The sequence below is a fragment of the Siphateles boraxobius genome, unplaced genomic scaffold, assembly GCF_051911475.1.
Source record: "Siphateles boraxobius isolate OS27281-9 unplaced genomic scaffold, OSU_SipBor_1 9, whole genome shotgun sequence".
Classification (NCBI taxonomy): domain Eukaryota; kingdom Metazoa; phylum Chordata; class Actinopteri; order Cypriniformes; family Leuciscidae; genus Siphateles; species Siphateles boraxobius.
In genome coordinates, this window is record NW_027509219.1 from 28,869,058 (window position 1) to 28,892,396 (window position 23,339).

At 37.6% G+C, this 23,339-nt stretch overlaps 3 protein-coding genes across 16 annotated transcripts in view; all 3 read left to right on the plus strand.

The window, feature by feature from the left end:
• The window catches only part of atp2b3a (ATPase plasma membrane Ca2+ transporting 3a), a 28,402-nt gene extending 15,601 nt beyond the window's left edge, over positions 1–12,801 (plus strand). For 4 of the 13 annotated variants that reach the window (XM_077223024.1, XM_077223025.1, XM_077223022.1 and 1 more), the window contains 9 exons: positions 188–275; positions 519–625; positions 1,053–1,244; positions 3,779–3,992; positions 4,156–4,367; positions 6,340–6,447; positions 6,553–6,735; positions 8,134–8,220; positions 11,699–12,801. In XM_077223024.1, the coding sequence (XP_077079139.1) occupies positions 188–275; positions 519–625; positions 1,053–1,244; positions 3,779–3,992; positions 4,156–4,367; positions 6,340–6,447; positions 6,553–6,735; positions 8,134–8,220; positions 11,699–12,106 (1,599 nt within the window). In that variant the 3' untranslated portion in view covers positions 12,107–12,801. Of the gene's footprint in view, positions 1–187; positions 276–518; positions 626–1,052; positions 1,245–3,778; positions 3,993–4,155; positions 4,368–6,339; positions 6,448–6,552; positions 6,736–8,133; positions 8,288–9,070; positions 10,742–11,698 lie in introns of those variants that run through there. The other 9 variants (XM_077223033.1, XM_077223034.1, XM_077223032.1 and 6 more) reach the window with 3 other exon arrangements.
• A 1,076-nt stretch (positions 12,802–13,877) lies between these two features.
• LOC143732223 (uncharacterized) lies at positions 13,878–18,741 on the plus strand. 2 transcript variants are annotated; one of them, XM_077223038.1, is made up of 4 exons: positions 13,878–14,038; positions 15,829–16,469; positions 17,388–17,507; positions 18,093–18,741. In XM_077223038.1, the coding sequence occupies exons 2-4, from the start codon at positions 15,861–15,863 to the stop codon at positions 18,423–18,425; spliced, it is 1,062 nt and encodes a 353-aa protein (XP_077079153.1). In that variant the 5' UTR covers positions 13,878–14,038; positions 15,829–15,860; the 3' UTR covers positions 18,426–18,741. The 2 variants fall into 2 exon arrangements, with proteins under 2 accessions (XP_077079153.1, XP_077079154.1); XM_077223039.1 differs by lacking the exon at positions 13,878–14,038 and adding an exon at positions 14,847–14,998.
• Positions 18,742–19,214: 473 nt separating this feature from the next.
• On the plus strand, positions 19,215–22,633 carry igf3 (insulin-like growth factor 3). The gene is made up of 4 exons (XM_077223045.1): positions 19,215–19,422; positions 20,309–20,456; positions 21,318–21,478; positions 22,250–22,633. The coding sequence occupies exons 1-4, from the start codon at positions 19,354–19,356 to the stop codon at positions 22,481–22,483; spliced, it is 612 nt and encodes a 203-aa protein (XP_077079160.1). The 5' UTR covers positions 19,215–19,353; the 3' UTR covers positions 22,484–22,633.
• Positions 22,634–23,339: the final 706 nt, after the last annotated feature.

Consider the following 23,339-nt stretch of genomic DNA (forward strand, 5'->3'; position numbering starts at 1 on the left):
TATTATAGTTTCCACAAAAATATTAATGAGTAAAACTGTTTTCAACATTGATAATATTAATAAATGTTTCTTGAGCATTGAGCAATGCATTCTGGTTGAACATAAGTCTTTTTTTAACATTGAAAAAATCCTACAATCCTCAAACTAAAATGTGTAGATCTAATTTTTATTTTAAAATGTTTTGCAGATTGAGCAAGAGCGCATTGACAAAATTTGGCCCAAGCTCAGAGTTCTTGCCCGTTCTTCCCCCACAGACAAACACACACTTGTCAAAGGTGAGTCTCTCCCTCAGTTGTGTTCATCCCGTGTTCTTCTGAAGACGATTACATCTCCATTATATCCTTATTGGAACTATCTCATAATCATATGCAGTACAATAAAAAAGTGACATGATGATGACATTTAAGCTGACTTGAGCAGAGATACTGTGCTTTTCTTGTTGTTGATGATGATGATCAGATGTTTTGATCTCGATTATTAAGATTTTTAAGTTTATTTCGTGTGTGCCTTGTGTTCAGGTATCATAGACAGCACCATTGTGGAACAAAGGCAGGTGGTTGCAGTAACCGGTGACGGCACAAATGATGGGCCTGCTCTGAAGAAAGCTGATGTGGGATTTGCAATGGTGAGAAGATCCATCCATTAAATATATATGAAAAATTGCGAGAAGGCCATATATTTTTGAGGTTCTGTTACGCAGTGTAATGATAAATCCAAATGAAAAAAAATATGTAAATATGAGACATTTCATGAAAATTGCATTAAAACTTAAGGTTTTGATGGGGCTCAGGTTTGATTGACAGGTTTATTTCTTTGAATAAGATTTATTTCTTTGATTAGTTTATAAGCCATCTTTCGAACAACACTTCAAGTTCATTTGAAAAGTTCATATGACCTGGAGTGCATTTCATAAAAGAAATTCAACTGTGAAAATTCAGAATGGTAATATACCGAGTGTGAAAACAGGTGTAATTTTGAATTTTAAAATTCAGTATTAAAATGAAACAAACCAGAATTATAGATGTGTGAATGCTCATTCTCCATTTGCATAGGGCATTGCTGGTACAGATGTGGCCAAGGAAGCCTCTGACATCATCCTGACGGACGATAACTTTTCAAGCATAGTGAAGGCCGTCATGTGGGGACGGAACGTGTATGACAGCATCTCCAAGTTCTTACAGTTTCAGCTTACTGTGAATGTGGTGGCTGTCATAGTAGCCTTCACAGGTGCCTGCATCACGCAGGTACATGCATACACTTCCATTCAAAAGTTTGGGGTTATTAATACATATAGAAGAATACATTTTAAAAAAGTATTATATTCAGAAAGGTCACATTAAATGGATCAAAAGCAAAGACATTTATAATATTACAAAATATTTCTATTTCAAATAAATATTGTTATTTGAACCTTCTATTCATCAAAGAATCCTGAAAAAAAATATTATTAAACAGCTTACTGTTTTTAACATTGATATTATTAAGAAATGTTTCTTGAGCACTAAATCATCATTTTGGAATGATTTCTGAAGGATCATGTGAAAGTGAAAGTGACGGCCAAGTATGGTAACCCATACTTGGAATTTGACCTCTGCATTTAACCCATCCAAGTAAAGTGCACACACATTGGCCCTCATTTATCATTCTTGCGTAGAAACGGGCGTATATGTTGGCGTAAGATTATGCTTACACTCCTCTCACCGCCTGATTTATGAAGCTGTGCGTACCTTTGAAATCCAGGTGTACGCAATACCTGCCCTTGATAAATGCCGCGGCTGAAAACGATCGTCATTAGAATAACACGCCCCTATATATTCAAGTATCCGCTTCCCCCACACCCTCATTTTACGCCATGGACACACGGAAGACGGCAAAGAGGAGACACTTCTCTGGAGATCGAGACCATCACCATCATGAAAATTATTATTAAATCAAACAACAATATTGTTGATGATAAATTCAAAGTTAATTGTATTGTTTTTTCAAAACGCTATAAATCCATCAATTTTTTGTCTAAAAAAACAACAACAAAAACAACAAGAAGAGAACATGCAACATATAATCGGGGACTCATACTATAAATTAATATAAATTAAATAAGTGCAACTGCATGAAATAAATAAAAGCCAAACAAAATAAATAGTAAAATAAATTAAATAGTAAAAATAAAATAAATATTTCCAATGTCACGTTCCAATATTGTCCACCACATAAAACAAATAATTTAAAAATAACACACAAATACAGTCCTTAAATACAACAATGTTAAAAATACATTCAAATCATTTAGTAAAACATTTAGGCTAATAGTAATTCGTGCCGAACTTGAAAAAAGTAATAACAATATTCAGGCCTACTATTAGGCGTGTTGTCGCCAATAACTAAGTGCAATTAGTTTCATATTTGTTAAAAAATAATAATGTTATTTTTTCCCCATCTATGTTGATTATGAAAAGTGAACATAGGCTAAGATAGGATGCGCAATATATCGGGAGACATGCTTAGACATGATTTTGGCCACTTAATTAAGTTTTGTTTTGTAGAAAGCCTTTCTTTAAAGTGAATTTCGTTTTGTATAAATTGTACCTTAATTTTAATATTTTTTTCATCAACCAATTGACTGGATTTAATAAATAAGAAGCAAATAGCAGACAATATAATCATGAGTCATGACATCGAGGCGCGGGCGCGGTCCCTTGCATTGCACGTGAACTGGAGCGCATCTCATCACAAATTAACCGAAACTCAGTATATGCCTCACAGACATGAGAAATATATCTATAAAGAAAGCTTGAAATGTCTTTAAACGAAACAATTATAAACGAAAAGAAATAGGCTACTCTCTCTATAGGCGCGTTCACTACGGAGATGGTGATCATCAATTTCATCTTTGCAGACACAACACTAGTTTATTAATAGAAATAAAATACAAATTTATTTTTAAAAATGGTGTTTATCGCGTTTTGGAAAAGAGCTCCTCATATCTTTTAGTTTGTCAGTGCGTTTTGCGGTGTTAGGAATTGTTTTTCTGGGCATTTCCGCACAAACTCAAAACGTGCGTACATGTACACCACCTCCTGACCTGGCGTAGGATTTGAGCGTGCCGTACGCCAACGTCCATATTGATAAATATCAAAGTCACCGTGGTTTTGGGTGTACGCCAGGTGTACGCTGGAAATTTGGTGTATGCACTTTTGATAAATGAGGGCCATTAGGAGCAGAGTAGTGAGTAGTGAACACACACACACTGCAAACGTGGATACACACACCCGGAGCAGCGGGCAGCCTTGAGTGGCGCCCGGGGAGCGATTGGGGGTTAGGTGCCTTGCTCAAGGACACCTCAGTCATATTCCTGCCGGTACTGGAATCGCACCAGCAACCTTTGGGTCACCAGTCCAACTCTGTTACCATTAGGCTGCTTGTTCTGAAACTGCTGGGCTCATCCGGGATATATGTGACACTGAAGACTGGAGTAATGATGATGAAAATTCAGCTTTGGCATCATAGGAATAAATTACATTTTAAAATATATTAAAATAGAAAACAATATTTTAATTTGTTAGAATATTTCAGAATATTACTATTTTCTTATTAAAACATTAAAAAAAAATCTTACTGAACACAAACTATTGAGGATAGAATACAAAAAAGAGTATATAAAACCTGACATCTAATCTGTGATTTTATTTATTTATGGTGTGTGTGTGTGTGTGTGTGTGTGTGTGTGTGTGTGTGTGTGTGTGTGTGTGTGTGTGTGTGTGTGTGTGTGTGTGTGTAGGATTCTCCCCTTAAGGCTGTGCAGATGCTGTGGGTCAATCTGATCATGGACACGTTTGCTTCTCTTGCTCTTGCCACGGAGCCGCCCACTGAAGCGCTGCTCCTGAGGAAGCCCTACGGCCGAAACAACCCCCTCATATCTAGAACCATGATGAAAAACATCCTCGGACATGCAGTCTTCCAGCTTATCATCATCTTCACTCTGCTGTTCGTAGGTACGTTCCAACCAGTATTTGTTGGATACACAAGTTCTGTTCTCTCTCTTCGTCTACAAGGATAATACTCATTTATCTGCCGTTTTTTTTATTTATCAGTATTGGTTGATATTGTATATTGTCTTTGGATATTAATTTCATCTTTCCCTGACCTTTTGTGCAGGTGAGAGGATCTTTGATATAGACAGCGGCCGTAATGCTCCGCTTCACTCTCCTCCCTCCGAACATTACACCATCATCTTTAACACATTTGTCCTCATGCAACTCTTCAATGAGATCAATGCCCGTAAGATCCACGGAGAGAGGAACGTGTTTGATGGAATCTTCTCAAACCCCATCTTCTGTTCAATCGTGCTGGGGACCTTTGCAATACAGGTGAACGCATACAAATAGATATTTAAATGTAGATTATTTTATTTCCATTTCTACTTGTTAATTGATCTTTATAAATTAAATGCCATATGCACACTGCCGCTACTTACTTAGTTTGGAATATTTAAAAGATTTTAAAATGGTTTTGAAAGAAGTCTCATATGCTCACCAAAGCTGCATTTATTTGATCAAAAATACAGTAAAAACAGTAATATTGTGAAATAGTAAAACTGTTTTCTATTATAATATATTTTTAAATGTAATTTATTTCTGTGATAGCTGAATTCTCAGCATCATTACTCCAGTCTTCAGTATCACATGATCCTTCAGAAATCATTCTAATATGCTGGGGCCGTATTCACAAAGAATTTTATTTTACCACTAGGAGTACTCCTAAATCCCATTAAAATATTTTAGCTAGGAGTTTTCTCTTAAAAGTTATTCACAACGCCTTTCAGACCTACTCTTAGTAAGGAAAAATGACAACTCCTAAACTAAGAGTGAGTCTTCGTTGCTATGGATGACGTCAATTCTCATGCACGAGTTTCCTCGCAATGATCACGGTGATTGGTTGTTAGATGACAGGGCCATCATGCGGAACATAACACAGACGCAACAAATCATGGAATTACGACATCTAAATATGTCTGTGTCCTACACAAAATAATAATAGTAATGTCATCGAAATGCATATATAATGACATGTTTGTGCAGGCCCCAGTGAAGTGTAATTCTAAAAAGGCAGAAAGAGAGAGAAAAGTGGTGAATTCAATTCAATTAAATTAAGGTAGCCTAATACCCTAATGAAACCGCCACTTGCCTAATAATGAAAAACGACACTTGCATTAACACTTGCTTGGTTAATTGACATCCTATTAGTATAGAAGCTTGTTTCCGCCACTGAATAAAAATAAATTAAAATAATTGCGACTTTTTTATCTCATTGCGAGATATGAAGTCAGAATTGTGAGAAATAAAGTCGCAGTTGTGAGATAAAAAGTAGCAATTAGCTTTTTTATTTTTCATTCTGTGGCGGAAACAAGCTTCCATAGCCTAAATAGACTACTTAAAGCAAGTAAATGTTGCTCCTATTGAAGTAATGTAATAGTTGAATGACGGTGGATTATGAACTCGCCAAAACGAAAAAGAAAGCCCAACTGGACGCAGGATCAGTTACTGCTGCTGGCCCAGTTGGTGCTGAAAAAATAAAAAAATAAAAATAAAAGGGAAATTCAACACTGGGATATCAAGTAAAACTAAGCGTGAGACATAGGAGAAGATTTGTTTGCAGATCAATGCAGCATTCCCGCTTGTTTGGCGGACCCCGGACGACTGCGAGGCGGTGATATGCGCTACAATCCTTTGTGAATAGGTCTTAGTGAGTTAGGAGTCCTCTCGACTTCTTTTAAGCTTTCCCAGATTTAGGTGCTACTTTTAGGGCTAAAATGCTTCGTGAATTACTTTTAGTGAAAAAAATTAGGAGTCCTAAAGTTAGGAGTGACACGCCCATTATTTTTAGGAGTTGCTACTAAATTCACCAGTTAGGAGCTACTTTTAGCCTTAAAATTCTTTGTGAATACGGCCCCTGATTTGCTATATAGTTGTGCTATATATATATATATATATATATATATATTTTTTTTTTTACATTGTAAATATCTTAATTTTTTTTTTTTAAGTCTTGTTTTAATTCTTGTATTATTATTATTATGAGTCATACATTTTAATATGTAAATGCCATTTTAATGACCTCAAATTAATTAAGAAATAAACTATTCATTTTTAATTTTTATTTTTTTATTAATTTGTTACACGGCAAGGACGTTTTAACTAGCAAAAATGCTGAAAAAGCCTAAAAGAAATGGGAACAACTCACATATACACTTTCCCTTATTCATATATTTTGTTGCATTGGTACTTTACACACAGATGAAAGAAAATCATTCCACTCCGTTCCACTGTTTGTGATTTGTAGATTGTGATTGTGCAGTTTGGTGGGAAACCCTTTAGCTGTTCCCCCTTAAATATGGAGCAGTGGCTTTGGTGCCTGTTTGTGGGATTGGCAGAGCTGGTCTGGGGACAGGTAAGTGCTGTAGTCGACCGCTTTGCCATTCTAAATGCTATCAAAAACAGAAAATGAGTTTCAAAAATATCAGCTTTTGTTTAACTTTACTGTATTTTTTTCTAGGTGATAGCATCAGTGCCAACTCATCATCTGAAGTGTCTGAAAGAAGCGGGCCACGGGCCGGCTCCACACGAGATCATGGATGAAGACCTAGCTGAGGATGAAGATGAGATTGACCATGCCGAGAGAGAGCTGAGACGAGGACAGATCCTGTGGTTCCGAGGACTCAACCGAATTCAGACTCAGGTGACGTTCAGTCTCCGTGTTTTCCTGTCTGTTTTAATGTTGCTTTTGCATTGTTTCTGACAGGGACAGCCGTTCCCGCTTAGACACATACTGCCTTAAAATATACCAAATGCCTTCTGTGCCACATGCTCTAGTTTGCGAACTTTTTTCAAACTTTACTTTCCTCATAACTCAAACATATTTTTCTTTCTTCACCAGCCTTTATAAATTGATGAAATATTAATATTTAACAAGCTTTCTGTGTTGTAAATCTTAACGTCTCTCTCTCCCTCACTTCATCCTTTATTCTTTCTGCTGCTTTATCACGCTGTTTTATTCAGTCTTCTACTTGCATCTCCATGTATTATGTCAGTACTTGGTAACTAGTATTGGCCTTTTAGAATTTTAAAACATTAATGTGGTTTTTATTCTCAATGTTTCTTCAAGTGTAGGCACTTTAGTTTTGGATTTACTTTCTGAACCAACAAATGTAATTTCCTCCATCTCCACATCTTCTGTGGTGGAAATGACATTTTAATCATTTTTGACTTGCAAAGTCTAATTTATAATTTAACAGTTTATGTATTCTAAATTCATTAATTCATTAACCATTTCAGTCGTATCGTACTTGCCATACACGAGAGACCGTCCATGAATTTTCTTGGCGGCGATTTTGCTTGGGACTCACACACACACACACACACACACATTCACACCTACGGACTATTTAACGTCTCCAATTCACCTATACTGCATGTTTTTGGATTGTGGGGAAAACCGAAGCCCCCAGAAGAAACCCACACTGACATGGGGACTAACATGCAAACTCCACACAGATAGACTTGTACCGGAGACATTCTTACTAAAAAAAAATTTCACAAAATTACAGTTTGATTGAAAATTATAAGAAAACATAATAAATAAGACTTAACACTAAAATGTTTCTGTTTATTTTTGTCTTTACTCAAATTTCTCATTATTTTAAGCATGCTTTTCACTGACACTGTTGTCTTTTTGCTAACTTTACTAGTGAGAAAATTGTTGGTTGTGATAGAAATTAGTCCAATACTTAGGTACCATCAAAATCTGTATAATAAAAAAAAATATTTCACTTTGACTATTTTAATTTCTTTCAAGGATAAATGACACCATTTTTGTTTTTAAATTATATTCCAATCCAGTTTTCATGCGAGTTTCATAAAACAAAAACAACATTTAAATCCATTGGTAAAAATAAAATAAAATAAATAAAGTGCTCATAGTTGAAGAAACACCCTTAACATCGAACATACCATGCTCATTAACAATTTATGAAATGTTGCTTTTCCTGCAAGACGTTCCTCCCTAAAACCCCCAGTCCTGTTCATTTCATTGAGCTCATTCGCCTGTCTGTGTGATATCCTTCTCTCTCTCCTGCAGATGGAGGTAGTGAGTACCTTCAAGAGAAGTGGTTCGTTTCAGGGTGCAGTGAGACGCCGCTCTTCAGTGCTCAGCCAACTCCATGACGTAACCAATAATTCTACTCCCTCTCACGTAGTTCTCTCCACTGCCAATGCAACTGGTGCCCCCGGGAGTGAGTCCTTACATTCCGTTAACGGCACCTCGTAGAGCCCGTGCACTCAGATGGCTTAGCATTTATACCAACACACACACACACGTGCATTGTTGCCTGCCTTCAAACGCACCTAGTCTGCTGAATGTTGAGTGTGTGTGTGTGTGTGTTTGTGTGTGTGTGTGTGTGTGTGTGTGTGTGTGTGTGTGTGTGTGTGTGTGTGTGTGTGTGTGTGTGTGTGTGAGAGAGAGAGAGAGCAGATTATCATCAGAGCATCTGCTTCATCTCTCTACTTGTGCATTTTTAGTTTGTTTTGCTTATTAGTTTGTTTGTTTGTTTCTTTCTTTCTTTCCTTCCTCCTTCCTTGCTACCTCATAACTTATTTCTTGCTCTTGCTGTTTATTCTGCCAAGATGGTTTTCTTTTTCTTGTTGCCTTTTTATTTATTCTCCCGATGCTTGATTTGCCAATAATTTACCCTCAAATCAATGTTGCCATAAAGGGCTACCAGGATTTCACTCGAAAGAGCCAAACAACAATTGAACTAAATCGAGAAACTAAAGTGGAGATGTTTAATGTGTTTCCTAAATCAAAAGCTGACAACATAGGAATGACGAAAGCAATGGTTGACTGTTGTAAACCTGCGAGTATAAGCCCATAATGGTTTCTGCTGCCATTTTCATATTAGGGATATTAGCATTAATAGCGCTAACATTTTCTATCCCGTTCAGGACAAAAAGTATACTTGCGGTGTGCCATGTCTTTTGCTCATGTCATGTTCAGATTCTCCTCTCTCTCTTCACAGGTTTCGTGTTATAACCCGCCACACTTGTCATCTAATGAAAATGTCCTGCTAATTGTTAATGCCTGATTTTCTTCACATTAGAAAATATTTCTTACTCTCTGCTACTATGATTTATTGTCACAAAACAGCTTTAGTTTTGGGGACCTTCTTCTTGAAAGTCATTCTCACAGACTGCAATCTGTATATGAGGGTTTAATGCAGCAAGTATAACATCAACATTGCCCTCCAGGTACCAGAAGCGATCTTTTCAGTGGTCTAAAGAAAACAGTTTCATCTTAGCATTTCCAAATCCCTTCAAAGAGGCCAGCAAGCATTAGCCCAGCTGGTACCCCCTCGGTTTCATTATCAGTTCCCCTTCAATGTTAATCTTCAGTTGCTTTTATTTATGAACCTTTAAAAATGAAAGTATGAGTACGCTTTCGATTTTAGTGTCTTATCCTGTCCTGTCAGTCCGTTGTTCTTTTTTCGTGCTTGACTTCATTTCATCGTCTTATAGCATTTTGTGCTATGTTATCTTAGCTTAAATCCAACAGAGAAGGGAAAGATCCAGCTAAATGACTTTTATTCAGTATTTTTACAGTTCTAGTTTCACAAAATAATGTAGACATTCTTTGGTGATGCTGCGCAAGAGGGCTGCTCCTCAAAAGCTTTTGTTTGGCCGTCACGCCACAACAAAAGAAAATGACTGTGCTGTAGGATTAGACCTCCATCCTTCAAACTTCTGTTTCACCTCCCTTCTCCTGCCGTCTGTCATGAGGAGTTCTGATGCGATGTGTTTGGAGCTTTTCAAACACAATCCCTTTTCTGTTTTTCCATCCAGTGCCTGAATTACAAAAGACTAGCCGAATCCTCACTGCAGTTAATTTTTAATGTTGTTTTTTTCCCCTCTTTGTTATCATAACCATTATGCCATTATGAATTCTGGGCCTTATACTCGAAAGTTTACACTGTCATTGCTGCGTAGCAAAGAAAACGGCTTTAAATTAAGCATAAATCACAAAACAAATGGCTCTTTGGAAAAACAAAGCTGCAGAAGTGCTGTTGTGTCCATGTTGTGAAGTCCCATCCCTCTGTCAGTCACATTGCTTTGTGGTCATTCCCAAGCGTGGTTTGGCTATGCATGTAGAATGTGGAGAGCGGGGAAAAAAATCCTGTCTGATGAATGTGACAGTCCAACATGCATGGTCACACACATGCGAATGGTTTCTTTTCAAGAAGATGCATTTTCACCACGGCTGTTGTAGAATCGCACACGATGAGAACATCAGAAAAAGGAATGTGGAACAATTTGATCAATGTTTTTACTGATTTATTTTCTTTCTTTTCCTATTGAATGTGTACTTGCATGCCATGCATGAACGAGAAGAGGAAACTTGAATTATTGTGCATGGTTGCATGGGAGACGAGTCCCATTTAATGTGTTCATACTTTTGAGGGCATAGAGAGTTTGGTTTTACTTTTTCTTTCTAAAACAACAAGGCAATCAAGAACCTCTAAATGTCCTCATATTAGACTGAGCTAATATAATCAAAGATACCTTGCTTTGTTAAATCATTTTTTTCTCCATTGATTATTGAAAGTGGATTTAAAAAAAGACTTACAAATATACCCTATAAATGTAACAAATAGAAAACTGATGTTAGAACAATAAATAATGCTTACAGACACTAATGCAATCTGTTTTTTCAAGAATATTCAATCCGTATTACAGAGTTTGTCAACACCAACAGTATGTGAATACGCATGTCTTTATTTCCTGTATATGTTGTTTTTGTGTTTGTGCATTCTGTGCACAGCCATGTAGTGTAAACCTCACTTTTTATGTTCTAAACGTGTTTTCTGTGTGTGTGTGTGTGTGTGTGTGTGTGTACCGTGTACACCGTGTGTATGTGTGTGTTTGTACCACATGGTGGCGTGTGCCTTCAAAATCATTGTTTTTCTTTTGGTGTTTACTGTCATTTGTTCGCATGTGTTTTTTGTTTTTCTTAAGTGTTCCATGAATTTGAATCACCTGGTATTGAACTGGCAACAGTGAAAGTTGTAATTCTACTTTTGAATTTCACAGACAAACATGTCTTTTATTATTTTATTTATTTTTATTTGGTAAATTGTTTTTGCTCACTAATTCGACATGTCTTATATCAGAGGTTAGAGAAAAGAAATCTAACTTTTTGATAATTATCATTAAAAAAGAAGAAGCTGAAATTGGTGTGTCATTCATTAGATCCACGTATTAAATGAAAAACAGACAGGGGGCTAAGGCTGCTTTGACAGACCATATTCTCGATATGTATGGAATTGGAACGATTTGTGTTTGCTGTCTTGTGTTAGCTTGACTGTCTCTTGAGATTTCTTTTTCCTCTTGTAATTACAACTTGGATTTCAATTATGTTTTGGGCATCATTCTATAGAGGCCTATAGAATGGCTGTGGAGTTTTGTTTCTTTTCAAAGGCCTACTGCACCAAAGGCCTTATTGGATGTGAAACTTTCAGCTCTCGCAGGTCAGCTAGCTGAAAGTGTGCGAGTAGTGCAAAAGGGGGACTAAACTTCTCTCCACCTCTCTGTCCCTTTCGATCCCTCCATTTTCTCTCCTTTGACATCTCCTACCCCGCACCCTTGACGTATAGATCCGGGTGGTGAAAGCTTTCCGTAGCTCCCTGTATGACGGCATCGAGCGGCCGGAGTCGCGGAACTCCATTCACGACTTCCAGGCGCACCCGGAGTTCATCATCACGGATTCGGTCCACAACATCCCCCTGATCGACGAGACGGACGTGGACGACGAATCGGAACGCTCCAACCATAACCACGTGCGTGTGGCGCTTCGTCACCCCGTCCCTAACTCTCAGCCCCAGAGGCCCCCGCGATCCCGCTACCCGTCCCGCCCGCTGAGGCAGCAGAGTCTGCCGGTCACCCTCAACTACAACAACAACGCCACTGAGAGCCGCGTCTACCTGGGCTCGAGCGACAACGGGGCGCCGCACGTTGCCCCCTGCCCCGCGAGCCCTCTGCACAGCTTGGAGACGTGCCTCTGAAGAAAGGTCAGAGGTCGGCGAGTCGAGACTGCCAGCCAGATGGACTGGTGTGGCAGAGAAACAGTTAGGATGTTTCTGTACCTAATCTTTGTTCCTATCACTATCACAGATTCACTGCTTCAAATTGTTTCAGTGGTTCTTTACAGTATCTTGTGTGACCCAAAGACAATCCCGCTCCGCATGAAAGTCACCGATTATGTTCACATACAGTATGTTGCACTTGAACAAGTACCCAAAATGACTAGGCGGATCTACGTGTTTGTAGGATTGGACTCTGACTAAAGATTTTAAAAAGACTGTGAGCCTATAGAAAGTGTACAAATGGGAAGAAGAAAAAAAGTAACTCCTTTCGCCTTTTAATTAACATTACTGTTCCAATTATTATAGTGGGTACATTTCTGCTAAAACTACAACAATTAATACTACCGTTGCTATACTCCAATTATGATACTTCATCGTTTAGCTTTATATAACTATGTTTGTATGTATGACGTAAGTATGTATGTATGTGTATTTGTTTGTTTGTTTGCTGTTGTTAAAATCCGTGTCTATGTTCTCATTGGTTCCACACGTGGCCCTCTCTCTGTTTTCTGTGTTAGAGTGTGATGTGTATTTCCAATTAAAAAAAAGGAAATGAAATTAAATAACTTATATCAGCAGCATAAATAAAATAAAATCGAACCATTGGAGGAAAATCTTACAATACTTACTGGAAATGATAGGTAATAGTGCAAGAGCATTATGTTGTCTTTAAAGAGCATCTCACCCATTCCTGAAAACACATATTCCACTGTTCAAAAAGAAAGAAAATAGACTTGCATTTATCAAAGATCTCCAGTACGCGAAGATGATGGTTGTCCACATTGTAGTATATAGGCTACAGTATGGTGTATTATGTCAGTGAAGCAGATCAGCAAACCCTTAAAGGACAAAAAAAACAAAAAAACAATTGTTGTTGGAAAAGAAATACTGTAGGCCCAACTTGTGAAACGTACACGGGGAAAGACTTGAGGGGAAATATAAATTATACTGTCAGTGTCAATAGTACTTTCAACTGTTTGAAACGGCCTCTGTGTGTCCAAAATATGTTGTTTATCGGTAAAGATGTTCAAACACAAAAGCAAATATTTTTGACCAAATCAGATCATGTGGAACCCTTTAATCTTAATCTCTCTTTTATACTTGCATACACATGAACTAAACGTGCATTTACCATAAACTTATTTATGCATCTCACTGCATTATTCCAGTTCTTTCTTAGAACAGTGTACATACTCTGCCAGAGATTGGTTTAGTATTTGAAGTTACTTAATGTCCCATCCATCAGATTTTAATTAAAAGCTAATGCAACTGCAATTTAAAACAAACATAACATATTTTTGTTAAAAAAATAGTAGATAGATTAAAACTATTCTACAATGTTTGCTTTTTAAAAATTTAATTGAAAACTGCCTGTTTTACATTTCTGTTTGTATTATATTTTCCAGCTGACGAATGATAAACACTTGCAGTCAATAAGAATCCACCCGAGATCAAGCATTTAAAGCGTGAGACGACATAACAGCAGCGTGCATTGGTGTGGACGCTAATATAGCTATTTACAATGATTAAAACTGTGAGTAAAGGGGTAGATGACAAGATTTATATTTTAAATGAACAATTAATGTCATCTTTACCAGCTGGTTTACTTTTTTTCAGCTTCTATATCGAGTTACTTTTAACTTTTGTCTAACATTGACTTTTATTTTGACACTGAAGACCAAACTCCGGAAGTTTTCTCCGGAAGTCCCCGCTGAGTGCAGAGAGGGGTGCATGCAGATATTCGATAACAGGTTTATTTAATTGAAAAACAAAACATGAATTCCATTTGTGAGCTTTGCTGTGGAGACATGACTGTACCGCTTTTGCCGCAATTGAAGTGACCAATTTTAGGTAACTTATATGACAACTTTTGGTTTTAGTTTGATTTGGTAACGTTAACGTTAAACGTTTCCTGTTTAATTTTGTCTACTCTATGGTACTTCCTAATGACAAATCCACAAAATTCAAAATGGTAACGATAATTTCCGACAAAATACCTTCAGTTAACACTTGAATTATTGAATAAGTTAAACAGTATTGTTTTTAAAAGTGATTGTCTTTTACAGTCACTCTGTCATGTTGTTTATTGTTTAAAGGAGCTAACTTATATGTAGAATTTAGAAACCATTATTATTGGTGACACCGGTGGCCGTTAAGCGAACTGCAGCCAATTTACTGCTCGTGCTCTTGCACTCGTAACGTACAAGAGGACTTAACGTGACCCTAGGCCTAGGGTGACCACCATCAAACAAACCAAATGTGGGACATGTTACCAACACTAAAACAGAACCTGAAACTGTTATATAATGTCTATCTAACTTAATAAAAACATTTGTATTTTGCCTTTCAGCTGATAAAAATACTTTGTTCTTTAGTCCCTTCTAGAAAACACCATTAGCCTTCATCACAATGTAACGTCTTTATTTTACATGACATTTAAATTCAACATCAATGAGCCCAAAGGCAGCAGGCATCATGCAGATAACTATTTTTGAAACATTTCTGCAAGTCCAACTAAAATCCTACAAAATAAATAAAAAACAACATGAAATTAGTTCATTGACAGTCTTATATTAAGAATATATTAAATAGGCTATGTTGCCATTATGCTTCATTGTAAAATTTTAATTTACTGAATTATCCATTTGTTTTCTGACAGGGACCACATGGAACTAATCACCGCTCAACATTTTGATTGACAGTCGTCACACCCACTAGTGACCGTGTTTACTCCTGTCTTTTCAACCATTGAATAGGATTTTAAAAACGGCTGTTGTATTTGTACTTCTGACGAAGCGCTGTTAAATACAGGTGAAAAACTACGCCGCAATAATAATAAATATAATGCTTTCTTACAAAGGCAAAGAACGCATGCGCATTTTCTTAATACGATAATTAAAAACCAACAGACTGATGAAAATGCGGGACATTTTTTCAATATGCGACGTGCGGGACAAGGGGTGAAAATGCTGTGCGGTACAACGCAAAGCGGGAAGGGATGTCACCCTATCAGGGGTGCCAGTAAGGGGGGAAAAGTTAGGACGATTCTAAGGGCCCACATACTTTCGGGGCCCCCAGAGATCGATTTTATTAATGGGTGCGGTAGGGGGCACAACCTCATATTCTTTCATAGGGCCCAAAATTTCTACCGGCGCCCCTGCCTACTATATACTGTTTGTGGGGATGCACTGAAATTTTGGCCACCGGAAATTATCGTCCAAAAATGCCATTCTCGGATTTTGGCTGATATTTTCCTGGCGAAAACGTCCCGACTCTTTTACATAATCAGTCAACTCAACATTCTTTCATAGAAAATATAGGAAGTCGGGGAAGGTCTAGTTTTTTGAGCTTCGTTAGAAGCTGTTCACCCAATGGCATTAATACATGAAAATTCCTATATATAGCCCCTTTAATTGTAGCAGTAAAAAATTAAATAAAAAACGTAAGTAGCAAGGCTGTTGGATGAAGCTAGTAACAATGGTAAACTTTCTTTATAATCTATTTTATTGAACTTAAGTTTATGGGCTAAGGTCTTTAGTTTACCACCTCTGTATGTTGAGTAGGCTATTTAGTTGTTTAGTAATAATAAAATGCAGAGACGTATAGAAGACTGCAGTAATATGAATGCTTTATTCAACCAGTCCCACAGGTTCAAACTCTTCCGTGATTCAGCATGTCCTGCATGGAGAACATTGTTGTTTACATTCCCAAAGGAACATGTGTCAAAAACATCCCAGTGCAGTCCCTGTCCAGCTCCACGGCCAGGAAGATCCGTGTCGCTCTGTCTCAGCATGAATCAGAGAAACAGATGCCGCAGACAGTGACGTGGATCTGTCCGGTTGAGCTTCGGGAAAAAGAAGTGGCTGTGGGCAAGGACAGCAGAGAAACACTTCCACAGGGCCAGAGGCCGCTGGTCACCAAAATAACTCCAGGCCAGTTTATGCTGCCTGTTGTGAGTTCCAGCATCACTGCCTTTAAGGTCTTAAAAACAATTTTAAAAACACATAAGCCCAAAATACAGTTTTCAGGGCTGGAGAGTGAAGCGGCCTTGTTTCCCAGCATCAGGGATTCTGTTCAGCGAAATGCCATCATCGTGTTTAACGGCCAGATCTTCCTGTCAGTGAGAAAGTCACGCTACAGGCGAGTGAGACTGCAAAGCTCTCCCTCAACACCTTCAGGTGTGTGTCCGGTTTCTCCCAGTCAACAGCACCAGATAAACACTCCACCTAGTTGTCCGGCACAACCGCTCCCGGACCCTTTACCCAGATCTCAACAGAACAAGGTGGGACATTTCACAATTCATATTCAGTAATATTGTACTGGACTGCACTTACACTTATCAGATGAGACCAAAATTTGAACTGAATTGAGTAGCAACACTAACTTTGCAACATTGATACTGTTATTGAACTGAATCAACACTGAACTGACTTGAGAAAAACTATTATTTTCTCTAGAGTTGCTTTATAGCTGAATTTAACTAGTTTCATAATTGATGAACTCTAACATTATTCAGTTATTGAACTGATTTAAAGCAACATTTAACTAAATTAAGCCGGATTGTCTTCTGTCGAGCTGCTTTACAGCTAAAATTGAATTTGTTTCATAGGTGATGAATTTTACAATATTTTATTATTGTATTTATTATTATTGTTATTTTTATCAAACTATTTATATTGTATTAAATGCTATATAAATAGGGAATAATTCTCAGATGAGGTTTCTTTAATTGTTACAAATTAACTTTAAATTTCAAAAACTATTTTTAAATTAAAACCTATTTAGATTAACTGTAGATAGTTAAATCAAACCAGTTTTTTGATATTCAAAGTAAATATGAAGTATTTAAAAGTAAATATTTAAAAATATGACCATCACTTAATCAGCTTCTTGCTGAAATATACTTGTTATAACCTCTTTCTCCGTTGTCATCACTTTTAAGATGATTTCAATTTCATTCTGCAAGGAATTTCGAAAGCATCGTTATATAATAAAATAATGACAATTCACAGTTAAATATGCTTTTACATTATGAAAGATCTCTAAAGAGAACTTTTACATTACGTAGCTATAAAGGTTCAGAAAAATAAAATGTTTAGTGATTCTCTTCACTTTTTATATTGAGCAATATTTGCTTTAGGCCTTTGAAACAGTTTCTTATTTGATTTCCGATTGTTGCATGTCTCTTTCTAATCCACAGACTCAGGATGGTCAGGCTCCAGTTACAGATCTTGACATTAACCCGCACATTTCACCAAAATTGCACAAAGTCTCTGAAGAAATGGCGGAGCAATACTGTACTAGCAAAGAGTGTCAAAAGGTCAAGCTTCAGTCTTTTATTTTACTACTTAAGCCTTGAAGATGGGCATGTTAATCTTACACGATTAAAGATGCTGTAAATGTTTTTGCTTTGGAATGCCATGCAAAAAATGTTGTGAGAACTGAAATATGTCCTGAAATGTTTTTTTGACTAATTGAAAAACAAATGTTCACCGCCTGCCTGTCAATCATTTTACCTGGCTATTTGTTGGCATCCCCTGGTAGCATTTCTTGTTTTTGAGCAAATTACTTAAGCCAGAAAGATTTTTAAAAGTTCTCTAGAATACATGGTTACTTTTGAATGGCTGTCAATGGAGAAAGCCTCAGAGTGGTGTAGTTATGACATCTACCAGCAGGGACTAACTAGACCACGTTAACCAGCTAAATCTGGATCGCTTGGTCACTGGCAAAATAACTGAAATCCCTTACAGTACCTTTAAATCTGTGTAAAAAAAAAAAAAATTGCTCATTATTTTAAAAGTGATTTGGTCATTTGGTGGTGTTTGAAATCTTTCAGAACCCCCCCCCCCCCCCCCCCCCCCCCCTAATTGATGATTATTAAAGAACTTTGCGTTTGATTTAACAGGAAACCTCAGAGTCCAGGTCAGTGATTAGCCCACCCAAACCTCCTGAGGATCTAGAGTCCAGTCAGGAGCCCAATATCCTCCAGCAGTCCCAGATCATCCACGCATCGGCTAGCATCTCAGAGCAGCCTGAAGCAGCATCTGGAGAAAGAGAGGCGCACGATGATGACAATGAGCGTTTAGAGGCCGCAGTGCTTCCCAGAGCTGAGAGCTGTTTTGCTTTTGACTTTGAACAGTTGGCTCAGGAGGAGAGAATCAACAACTTACGAGCTCGGCTGAGGCAGAAGGAAGCCGCCCTCAACATCTTTAACTCAAAGCCCACGGATCAGATTTAGAGGATCAGACTTTTCTAAAGATGTTTGTCTGTTCAAGCGGTATCAAAATTCCTCGTACAATTTCATTTGAGCAGCAGAAGAAATGTCTAAAACTTTGGTTGAGTAAGTTAATTAATTTAAATATTGTCATTTAAATAAAATAATAGTGTCAAAAAATTGCCAGACATGTTTTTGTGCAATAAATACAATGAATAATTTAGCACTTTGCTTTGGCACAGTTATCACAAAATCTGTTTGGATTTACTTTAGCTGCTAAAATTAAAATGTCAGTCGGTTCATTGGTTGAAATAAAAAAGGTTTTGTGTCAAACTAAGAATTGGCTATTAATGTACCCACACATCTGACTGGTAACATAACGTTTTGTCTCTATTTTATCTTTAAGTGTGTATTCTGTGATTGACTGTGAATGCGTTCCTTTGTTTTATCATTTTAGTTGAAGCCCACACACTCCAAAATCACTTAACCGGCTTCTTGCTGAGATATACTTGATAACTTCTTTCTCTGTTGTCGTCACTCTTAAGATGGATTTCAATGTCATACTGCAGGGAATCTCTAAACCGGCCTTCTATAGGATAATGATGACAATTCAAAATGATATATGCCTACACATAATGAAGGATCTCTAAAGGGACAATATCTGTCAGATAAATTCTTGCACCACCTCCCTTTTACATTACTTTGCTATAAATGTTCAGATAGATACGTCAATTTTGATTTTCTGTTGTTTATTTATCAGATATCTTTTGTAGTTTCATGCGTCTTCAGCAAAAGACAAGCTTTGCGATTATGTGTCGTCTGTGTGTAGAGGGAAGGGTAGGATGTGTGCGGGTGTGTGCCGTTGGCCCGTCCCCTCCTTGTCCTCCTATAAGAGCACACCGGAGTAAGAACGTCAGTAGCACTTTAGAGACCAAACCATAAAAAAATAGACATGCCATCAGAAGGACTTCCAGCCTGCCATGCCAGACGCCTTCAGATTCTAAGAGGATTCATGCTGAAGGTAAGACTCTTCATGCACTTACCTACAAACACATATTGCAACGGGATGCACCAGGATCAGGCTTTCAAATTAAAGACAATTACACCTGTTGCATGTTATCTGGATGAAGAATTTAGGGGAAAAAGACCACATCATGCTGCTTTTTTATTTTGAGGTGTTTAGAAAGACTCCACTGATGGTTAGAATCCATAAAAGCTGGTCAAAACAACTTTCCTCTTTTTTAGCACTAAATGACTAGTTTGCATAGATGACTCAAATTACCTTTTTGTGACCAACAATTACTGCCTCCAATGCAGGTTTGTATGTTAGGGAGCTATTATGACGTTGCTTTGTCGTGTGGGTTGTAGGAAAATATAGATCTGTAATGCTTTTGCAAAGTCATTTTCTGAGTCAGCAGATTATATGTACACTAATAAATAAATTGGCATCAACGGTTCCATGAAGAACCTTTAACATCCATGGAACCATTCCACAAAAACTTCTTTATAGTGGAAAAAGGTTCAATGGATTATTAAAATGTTGACTGAAAGGTTCTTTGGGGAACACAAATTGGTTCTTCTACGCTCTTAAATATAAAGGTTCCAAAAGGTGGGCTTCACAGCGATGCCATAGAAGAACCACTTTTGGTTCCCCAAAGAACCTTTTAGTGAACAGTTCTTGAAATAACCATTTCTATTAATATTAATGGTTTTTCATGCGCAATTATAACTTTCAGGGCACTGCCATTGTGACTTTTTACACATGCTCTCAATTCAGTGTGATTTGCAGAACAAAATGTATTCAGAACGTCATGCGTCACAACTTGTATTCATTGCTTTGACAAAAAGGAGTGCATCTCTTTGATAAGATGCAGCTGGCTGAGAGTTTGTTGTTTCTGTTGAAGCAGGTGCCCAGCTGGCGAAGTGCGTGCGTCCTCTACTCCCTGTACTGCGTCCTGATTCTGCCAGACGCTGGCGAGGCGGCCAAAGCACGCTGTGGACGGGAACTAGTCGCTGACCTGGAGTTTGTGTGTGGAGACCGTGGCTTTTACAGAGGTCAGAGTCACCTACAATCTTCATCTTATATTTCTGATGTCCTGTATTTGGATACTGCAGAAACTAATGTTTTCAAAGATGTGTGTGCTGATCATGTGGGTCAAAGGACAAACAGTTCTGTCTGGACACAGTGATATAGAAGTAACTTGCATTTCTCTAAATCTTTAATCTCAATCACAACATCATATCATATTCATACCAATGAATATCAGTGTATTAAAAGTGGCCTTGCCCTGAAGATACAGACAGTGGTATCAAGTCAAGCCCTTATCATAATGGTGTTGATGCAAATCACCCTAACAACCAATAGCAAACAGCAACTGTCGTCTGTTGTAGGTGGCCTGAAGTTATAGTTATTGATATAAAACACTCCATTAATAACAATACAATTTACCACACCCACATGTACTCTTGATTTGCGGTTGTTGATATCAACATTTTTTATTTCTACTAACTGAGGCCCTTTCACCCTGTTCCATATCCAAGGCCACCTTGATACGTTTCTCGTTCTCATTCACTCCTTTTCTCAAAAAGAACATTATGACATGGTCTCAGTGACTCTTATTTCAATAATTTCACAAAAATTGGTATTGTTTGTCAATGACTTTTCACTCCTAATTGTAGGTGAAAGTTCAATAAAATAAAGAAGAATTGATTTGATATAGAAATTCTGAAATACAAGTCTTTGCTGTCATTCATTTAATGGGTACTTGCGGAGTAAAATAATTCATTTATTTTAAAAGAAAAGTACTGACCCCAAGCAATTGATTGGTAGTGTATGTGTTCACCCCATTGTAACAGTTACAACTAACACTTATAAACATGACTGGCATTAAAACCTTTGTGTCTGTTGGTGGTTAGGCAAACCTGGAGCAGCTCGTGGCGGCGGTCCTCGCTCTCGTGGGAAAGGGATCGTCGAGCAGTGTTGCGTGCGGGGATGTGACCTCCAGCATTTAGAATCGTACTGTGCCAAACCCAAGAGGGTGCGCCGTGACGTCCCTGCATCCCTGCAGCAGACATTGGTGAGACTTCAACTCTATAGTGAGACATAGATCCTATTTAACTTCTTGAAAATACACTGGCAGGTGAAGCAGGTTGGAAAAAACTTTGTCTTCAGGAGCAGGGTTGAAGACCTCTTCTCCAAGCTTACAAAGCCATACAAAAGCCCACAGAAGACTGAAGACTCGCCTACCTGAAGATTATTTCCAACCTGCTTCAGCTCACCTGCATGCATATTTTCAAGCGATCCTGAAGACCTCGATTAGCTGCTTCCGGTGTTTGAATGAGGTTGGAACTAAACTCTGCAGGACAGTGGGTTGCCAGGACCTCTTAGAGGAATAGTTGAAAAATTAAAATTGTCTTTTACTCACTAGCCCATTTTACTTCCTTTCTTCTGTGAAAAGGACACGTTTAAAAATATATATATATACTGGTCAGTGGTTACTCTTGCCCATTAAATTACAGTGTCATTTAAATTGTTCATGTTATCTGAAGCCCATCATTAAAGTTCGATTGAGGGTGATCATCACAACTTGATCATGAAATGATACCTTATAGTAATTTTTTTATTATTATTCTGGACTGGAGCTTGATAACCAGTCCTCATTTATTTTGATTGCGTAAAAGAAAAGTGTTTAAGATATAATTCAAAAATGAACCTTTTGTGTTATATGGAAGAAAGAAAGTCACATGTGTGAATATTGCCGGATGTTTTTAGGCAAGTAAAACCTTTCAACTTTGAAACCCAGCAAATTCCATGAAAATTGTATACAATTCCGTTTTGTTTGTTGCAGGAAGATCAGTTTTGGCAGTTGTTTCGGCGGCGATACCAGAAGCTTGCAGGGATGAAGAGAGATGTGGAAGCTGTATCTCATAGACTCGGTGAAATCCCGAGTGGAACCCGGTGGAACAACAGAGATTCAGTATTACTAAACACCAACACACTCAACCGACCCCCTTCAACACACCAACATCCTTCCACTGAGAGAATGACATCAAGACCAACATTTATCCCCCACATCCGATAGTCATGGCTCTTTTTGGGATCTGCGTGGACTCTATGAATCATCTTCCTTTTCTAAGAAAGACTTTTCCGTCCTTGCAGAAGTATAAACTGAGGACTATTTAAGAGAAATTAGAAGGCAAGATGCCATGAAAGTGAAGAGCGGGGTGTGTGTGTGTGTGTGTGTGTGTGTGTGTGAACATGGCTTGTACTAGTTTCACATTTGTCGAATACGACATGAATTGTATTTTTCCATTTTGTTTTCAGCTTCCCTCCTAGCATTGACTTCTGGTTTTGGGTAAATGAGTTCAAAGTAAGTTGAATGTGCAAGTTGAAAGAGTTTGTATGCTACTCTTATAGACTTGAAAGACTCGGTATGGGAACACTGATGGCTTAAGTCATTTTGAATGTAAATGTGACGTGTTTTTATGAAAGATTACTGATATCAGGGAATATATTTTCTTAAATGTTTTATTTATGGTCTGTATATTACTGTATGATTAGGTTTTTCTAATACTTTTGAAATATCCAAATGAAAGGAGATTTGGAAAGAAACTAATTAAATTTTTTTTTAAAAACAACATGCTTTTCTTTTTATGGCAATATTTTACAATGGCCATCATTTCCCAACCTCTTCTAATCAGCTTCAGTTTAAACAATGCACTGAGACAGATTCCAGTGGCCTCATTTATAAAACGTGTGTACGCACAGATTTGATCTTAAAGTGTGCGAACGCTACAATTCACGCCAACGGTCATAAGCATAAAAACGGTGTTTGATGTGAAAAACGTAGACTGGTGCTTTATGTTAATGACATTAATTAGGCAGCGTTTACAAGGTGGAGAACAGAAAACATTCAGCTGCGCACAATTTCAAGATCT

Excerpts from the sequence above, each read along its gene's own strand:
- LOC143732223 (XM_077223038.1), top strand. The coding sequence starts at position 15,861 with ATGTCCTGCATGGAGAACATTGTTGTTTACATTCCCAAAGGAACATGT. Across the intron at positions 16,470-17,387 it reads CCAGATCTCAACAGAACAAG|ACTCAGGATGGTCAGGCTCC; the intron begins GTGGGACATTTC and ends TCTAATCCACAG. Across the intron at positions 17,508-18,092 it reads CTAGCAAAGAGTGTCAAAAG|GAAACCTCAGAGTCCAGGTC; the intron begins GTCAAGCTTCAG and ends TTGATTTAACAG.
- igf3 (XM_077223045.1), top strand. The coding sequence starts at position 19,354 with ATGCCATCAGAAGGACTTCCAGCCTGCCATGCCAGACGCCTTCAGATT. Across the intron at positions 19,423-20,308 it reads TAAGAGGATTCATGCTGAAG|GTGCCCAGCTGGCGAAGTGC; the intron begins GTAAGACTCTTC and ends CTGTTGAAGCAG. Across the intron at positions 20,457-21,317 it reads AGACCGTGGCTTTTACAGAG|GCAAACCTGGAGCAGCTCGT; the intron begins GTCAGAGTCACC and ends GTTGGTGGTTAG.